The following is a 7500-nucleotide window of genomic DNA, read 5'->3' on the forward strand; positions in this document are numbered from 1 at the left end:
TTCCCTTCCCTTATTTGTTATTCTCTCACTCTCCATCCTATCCTCCCCTCTAACATCCTCACATCCTCACACTATGCTTACTTATGTCTTTATGAATTTTCTCTCTCTCTCTCTCTCTCTCTCTCTCTCTCTCTCCCCTGTGTCCACTCCATTCGTTCCTCCACCTGCTCATCCTTGTCGCGCCTGTCCATCATGCCTTTCTGCAGGAAGCGCTCCCAACTCGACCCCTGACCCCAGGCAGCCGGGCTACATATAAACAGCTCATTTTGTCTGCTTCCTGTTCAGCCCCGAATGGGAGCAGTGCCTATTTTGGAGTGTTTACAGAGCAGCCTTCTTCAAGAAGCTCTGTGCGCATGCGTGCCGGCCTGTGTCTGTATGCATGTTTTTGCATACATGCGTACATGTTTTTGGCTCTCTGTGTGTGCATGCATGAGTACATTCTGAGTACATTCTGAGTACACTATGCACGCAGTGCGTGTGCTGTGCCCCATAGATGGCACTGTGCGTGTTCCCCCAACTTTGCTGCAGCTCTCAGGAACAGGCCGGATCTGCCTGGATCTTCACTTCTGCTCCTAGCACAGATCCACCTCCTCGCTGCTGTAACTGTGCTGTGCTTGTACCAGCTCGCAATTGTGCCATACTTCAGACTGTGGCTGTGCCATACTTCAGACTGTAATTGTGGTTTACTTTGGGGATGAACTCCTCAACACAGGAGCCTCCAAGACTGTAATAGGCATCTTTGAAACGGACATCTATACAGGTGCCATTTGACGAGTCATTGTAAACTTTCCTGGACCTGAGGACCTGCCCTCCGCAATCTCACAGTAATGCTACCGAGGGCACAGAGGGACGCATGGGCTCATGTACGTGGGTGTGTAGGTGTGTGTGTGTGAGGCTGATGTATGCATGTGCACATCACTCACGCACATTCCCAAACGATAGGTTTCGTTTATTACTCATCAGTGACTTTTCACTAACCTGAGTTCTGATGCCTCTGGATTCAATTTAGTGGTTTGCTTCTTTGCCAGTGATAACTCCCTCTTTATCCCCAAATCTTAGTATCTCTCTTTCTCTCTCTCTCTCTCTCTCTCTCTCTCTCTCTCTCTCTCTCTTTCCCTCATCTCTGTATTGAATTATGCTTCTCTTCAGCTTTCGTCTGCCTGTATGTCTCCAGCTTCCACTGCTAGTGCGGCTCTGACCTGCACCACGTCCTGGGTGATCAGTCCTCCACACACTCGCTCTCAGGCACACACACAGCTATGGTTTTTTCGTTTACAGCCAAGAACAATAAGCATTCATTAGTGGGAATGTGTGTTAAAAATAGCCATTTCAGTGAGTGTGTGGGTGTATGTGTAGATAAGTAGTTAACTACTAGCCAGAAAGTATTTGACTTACTCAGTGCTAATTATATATATATCTGTGTGTAATATCCCATAAGGTTCTTGATAAAATCTGTGCACTATTTACTGTTTTTAATGTGGCAGGAAATAAAGGAAATTTACTTCTGTCTCTCTCTCTCACACACACACACACACACACACACACACACACACACACACACACACACACAAAGGTAGGCAGAAGTAAACATACACTTAATTCCACCCACACACACAGACACATCATATACATGGCGCACACATCTAATCAAAGCCTCTCACAGAGGTGTCACGCACTGACTGGCTCAGCGCCTGTGACTCCTCTTATGTTTTCCAGGTGACTCACCCGTGTCCTGATTGGCCACACCGGGTACTTGGCATTTTGGGAAGCGTGAGCTGAAGCAGGGCCCGGGGGGGGGGGGTAGATGGAGTAGTGTATGGGACCCTCCACACAGCCAGACCCAGTGGAATCCAGCGTCCCTCAGGAGTCCAACGTCTCTCAGAAGTCCACCGTCTTTCAGGAAATGCTCATTTGTAAGACCGGCTGATGGCCTGCAGAAAAGGAATAGGATAGCACTAAAATGATCTCTGCTTTCCATTCTGTCTCTATAACTTTTAAACACACATGCCAACAGACAGCGCAGCTCACCGCACAAGAACATGCAGATTTGCGCGGTCGCATTCAGCCACTGCATTCCACCGTGGGGATTAGAAACACACTTCCTCCCACAAGCAAAACTGAAATCCAGTTAAGGCCCATAGGGGTGAGGGGCACAGTTTCCATTAATGGCTGTCACCCGAGATGCGCACACACACACACGACCAGCACAAGGGAACATGGAGAACCTGAACCAACACGTGCCTAAGCAGTCATAAATGTGATGGACATAGCACACGGGATACACAGGATACACGTAACAATTTGCAGCAGTCAGTTCACTCAAGAAGTGAAGAAGGCTTGAGAGAGGATCCATCTCTGGTCCGATCACCCTGCTCTTACGGTGTGTCCGCAAAAGAACTGATCTACACTCTTGCAATGCTAGAACCACATGGAATGAATGGCATGATTTTTCTCTTATAATCTAGTTACACCTCTTAGAAAGTCAGGAGCACTTTGCTTGCACAGCTGATAAAGGACCTCTGTCTGGAACGTCCTGTTTCTCTGGAAACCTTGTGAATTGTACTGAAATTTTGACGACTCTATCTATCTATCTATCTATCTATCTATCTATCTATCTATCTATCTATCTATCTATCTATCTATCTTTACTCATAACATCTCTCATCGTCTCTCTCTCTCTCTCCTCCCCTGCTTTTCTCAGATAAAACTCTTGCCCTGGTCTTATACCCATTAGCCACTGGTGAGACGGGTAATTGTCACGGCAAAGAGCCACCGCACGTTTCATGTGGATGCTGACTTCCTTTTGATGTAAAAATGTATCCACAGTGATTATCGAGATTATGGCTTCCTCCAGCCTCCATCCCCTCCACCCTGCTTTTTCCATCCCTCCCCCCTGTTTAGATGGGCAGATTAATTGGATGCAGCTTTGCTCGGATGGCTGATGTTGATGTGACTTCTGCCACCAGTGTTGAGTTTTTGAACTCACATTTGGCTACTGTCCCTCTCTCTCTCTCTCTCACTCACTCACTCACTCACTCACTCTCTCTCTCACTCACTCTCACTCTCTTGGTCTCTTTATCTGCTTATATCTCAGTTTCTTCTCTGCTTTAGGTTTTGTTTATCCTTATGCATCTTGGTGTACACAGTTAACTTCAGACTTATATTTGTTCTCTCTCTCTCTCTCTCTCTCTCTCTCTCTCTCTCTCTCTCTCTCTCTCACACACACACACACACTTTTTGAAATATTTGGGCAATATTACAGTATTAAGATCTGGTCCTCTGAGTGTAATGATTGTTTAAACACAGTCCATATTTCTAATGGAAAGTGGTATAAAGTGTCATACATCATCTAAATTGCTCGTAAGACTCTCCTAGTACTTCAGCGGTCCTTTTCTATAAAATTGTCCGACTTACTTTCAAATGTGTTGTTATGCCAGTGGAAAATGATGAGTTGCCCGCAGTACAGCTGGTGGTCTTGGTTTGGGTTGCATTTGTTTTTCTCTTCCCCTGGCACTTCGCAGACACGCCGCAAAGGTTGTCCCATTCCCGGGACACTCAGGGCTCGCAGGCACGCTGAGGAGCATGTGTTATTGAAGCCTTTTTCAGAGCATCCGTGTGAAAGGCTAATTTGTATGCACAAGTACACACTTTAGTGGGAGCCACGCGTATGTGTTTTGGTTCCTTGTTTTGGTTCACGGGTGTGCGAGTTAGATCTTATATATGGACGTGTTGTAGAACGCCTGTTTGAGTAATCTCGCCCTACGAGCCTGTTTGAGTTGGATTTGAGCATTTATTTTATTTTGCTCACGTCAGAGAATTAATATGAGACCTTAGTTCTAAAACTGTCCTGTCTTTTTTTTCTTGCCTTACAGAAACCTAAGTAACAACCGCATCCGTGTGCTCCGAAATGGCTCCTTCGCTGGCTTACACTCCCTGGACAAGCTGTAAGTACAACATTACCTGCTACTGCTAACTCAGTACTACATTACCCAGGGGGCACTACCTGCTACTGCTAACTCAGTACTACATTACCCAGGGGGCACTACCTGCTCCTGCTAACTGAGTACTACATTACCCAGAGGTCACTACCTGCTACTGCTAACTCAGTACTACATTACCCAGGGGGCACTACCTGCTCCTGCTAACTCAGTACTACATTACCCAGGGGGCACTACCTGCTCCTGCTAACTGAGTACTACATTACCCAGGGGGCACTACCTGCTCCTGCTAACTGAGTACTACATTACCCAGAGGTCACTACCTGCCGCTCGCCTGTTCTCATTCTCTCTGCCTGTCTAGCACACGACAGGTAACGATAATGCTACATAATGGCATTGATCTGCCTCCAGAAGGGCACAAAAAGAACAAAAGGACACAAAGTGAGTCAGACAATGACACAACAGAGCTTCAACCAGAACCAGCGCTAAATCCACGAGCAGCAAGCTAATGTAGCACCACTCCTCACAAGAGCCCAGTGGTGTAGAACACTCAGTGTTCTGCTGAACATTGCGTCCGATGCATGTGCCAACACGTTAATAAAAACTTTCTTGAATATTTTTTTGCCCACTTCAAGCACTGCTCTCTCCCATGGATCTTGGTTCTGGTTGTAAGCTCATATCACACACGGAGCGTGCTTCTTCCAGACAGACATATGTAGGACCCATTCCTCACTGCTGGAAAAAAGCATTAGAGCACTTCCCGATTTCTACGTCCATGTGCTCTCCCCTCAGATTTGCCCTTCCACCCCGGGGAAGGTTTGTTTTTTCAGTCTGCCTATAACGTATGTTTCCGTGCCTATGATTCTGTGCTAACCAACTTCGAGCTTCTCATTTACTGTAAAATTGAAAAGTGTTAAAGGAATTATGGATCTGTTAGGAACAAATTTTTCTGTGGGAGTCTGGCTTCTCTTTAGCGACCTGTAACCACCTCAGTTGGGCCAGACCAGCTGTATCTTCCTGTCATGTAACCAAGACCGATATTTTCTTGATATCTTCAGTCAATATTTTAAGTTTATATTCTTATTCTTATTTTTTCATTTCCGTGATATTTCAGACCAGCCTCACACCTCACTAGGAGACCGAGGCTGCAGCTCTGCCCATATTCAAATTTTCGGCCGCGTGACTTATGCGACGCGCCGATCGAGGGGTCTCTTCTCGCTCTCGGGCCAACTGTCTTCCTCGGGCGGCGTTCCAGCGGGGAGGATGAGGCGGCGCGCGTGGACAACGCCGCGCTCTAGACCAGGGAGTGCTAATTACACCCCCATCTATCACAATCTGGAAACGCTGCTCCGCCCGTTTCAGATAAGAAGGGAGGGAGGAGAGAGACAGCTGGCAGGGATCCGGCCATGCGGGTGGGGGTCCGAGGGAGGAGAAGCATAGCCAATGTCATCTTATTATCAGGTGCGGCCTGTATGTTTGGTAGTGAGAATCTTCTTAGTATCAGACACGGCCCAGTTATGCACTGGAGTCCGTGAGGTCAGCCTGTCTCAGGCTTTGAGCTTCTCCCCTGGCGGTTCACTTTCCGACGTCTTAATGTGGTGCAGGTGTGAGCACTTATCAAGCTCTCTACGGCGGCTGATGCTAAATCTTCTCATTGTTGCCATAAAACGAGATTGATTAGGAAGTCAAAAGAAAAACCTGATAGCGAAAACTGAGGCCCGCACTCTTAGCCCTTACTTTGAAGTTCGGTAAATTCCGCTATCTCTGGTTTCTCTTCAGATTCTCTGGTCTCAGTAGGACATGTGGTGTAATAACAGATCTTTACATTATTTTAAAAAGCGTGGATGCAGACAATACATACAATTACTTATTATTATCGTGGTTATATTCACATGTTCGTATTATATTTGTACTACAGGTGGTTATCGTGTTCCAAAGGTAGAGCATTTCGGCATCAGAGCGCCGGTCTGGTTACAGCCAGACAGGCAGGAAAGGAAATGAGTTGTTGTCGAATGCTGTGTAACGGCCTGGGCAGGGTCAATAGCAGCTGCTCTCGCAATGAGAAGCAGAGGGTTTTTTTTTTTTTTTTTTTCTTTAATTAAGTGCTGCTCCCTCAGTAATGACAACAAGATAGAGAGCAAAAGTCAACCTACAACCTCACAATCACGTCCTCCGCCCACGCCAGTTTATTTATGGCCTTTACAATGGAGTGTGTGTGTCTGTGTGTCTGTGTGTGTGTGTGTGTGGTGGGGGGGTTTGTTTTTTTTCTGTTTGTGGGGACCGATCGGAAAGTATGGAAAAAATAGGAAAGCATGAAAATTCTGAGCTGGACATTTTCCGTGAGGGTACTGACTGCTAAGAAGAAGGTTATTGTTGGGTTGTAAAGTGAAGAGAGAGTGTGAGTGTGTTTATCTAGCGTGTGTTTAGAGGCAGGCCAGACGCATGGGTGTAGGTGTTTGTTTGCGGTAAACGGATCGGATGGTGCTTGTTTTTATCAGTGCAGACGAGGACTCCCGGGGAGCTCTAAGGGATGGAGATGTAGAAACCCGATCCGTGCCCGCTAACGAGGCCTCGAACCTGAGGTAGCAGCTGTGGCTGGCGGGGGCGATTAGGAGCTGGGCAGGGCATGAGACAGGCTTACAAGCACTTAAACAGGCAGTGAGACAGATGGGCATGCCACACACATACACCTTTAACCCTGCCATTACCAGACACGCACACAGAGTGCCTCTGAATCCACCCATCATTAGATTACTAAGTTCTTCGAGTGCTCGGTCAGGTGTGTCCTGACAGAGTAAATACAACACGTGTTGTCTCTGGGGTTCTGAGGAACGCAGCTGTCAAGTATTAATAGCTGGAAATGTCACTGAAATGTGATTAATTTTCCAGTGGCCATGGGAACCTCTTAAACCTTAATACACACAATATTACGAGCAGAGGTATTCTTGTAGCAGTCACAGGTAAGAGCTACTGTGCTAATGGCTATGGAGGAGAACCTGTTGCACCACTGCCACTCTGTAAGGAAACATTCACGGTTTCCTATATAATGTCTAACAAGTCCACCAGAATTCTTAGGTCCTGCCCCCATGCTGAGACCTAACCTATAAATCTGTGTGCGTGTGCGTGTGTGTGCGTGCGCGCGTGCTTGTGCGTGCGTGCGTGCGTGCGTGTGTGTGCGCGTGTGTGTGTGTGAGCGCGTGCGAGCGTGTGTGTGTGTGTGTGCGTGCGTGTGAGCACGCGCGTGTGTGTGTGTGTGAGCGCGTGAGTGTGTGTGTGTGTGAGTGCGCGCGCGTGCGTGTGTGTGTGTGTGAGTGCGCGCGTGCGTGTGTGTGTGTGTGAGTGCGCGCGTGCGTGTGTGTGTGTGTGAGTGCGCGCGCGTGAGTGCATGCGAGCGCGTGCGTGTGTGTGTGTGTGTGTGTGTGAGCGCGTGCGAGCGCGTGTGTGTGTGTGTGCGTGCGTGTGTGTGAGCGCGTGAGTGTGTGTGTGTGTGAGTGCGCGCGTGCGTGTGTGTGTGTGTGAGTGCGCGCGTGTGTGTGTGAGTGCGCGCGTGTGTGTGTGTGTG

General features: G+C 47.8%; 1 protein-coding gene across 4 annotated transcripts in view; it reads left to right on the forward strand.

The window, feature by feature from the left end:
* Positions 1-7500, forward strand: part of adgra2 (adhesion G protein-coupled receptor A2) — a 48738-nt gene that overhangs the window by 13742 nt on the left and 27496 nt on the right. For all 4 annotated transcript variants that reach the window (XM_035536234.1, XM_027025030.2, XM_035536235.1 and 1 more), the window contains one exon: positions 3873-3944. In XM_035536234.1, coding sequence (XP_035392127.1) covers positions 3873-3944 — 72 coding nt within the window. The remainder of the gene's footprint in view (positions 1-3872; positions 3945-7500) is intronic.

Source organism: Electrophorus electricus, chromosome 18 (assembly GCF_013358815.1).
Source record: "Electrophorus electricus isolate fEleEle1 chromosome 18, fEleEle1.pri, whole genome shotgun sequence".
Lineage (NCBI taxonomy): Eukaryota > Metazoa > Chordata > Actinopteri > Gymnotiformes > Gymnotidae > Electrophorus > Electrophorus electricus.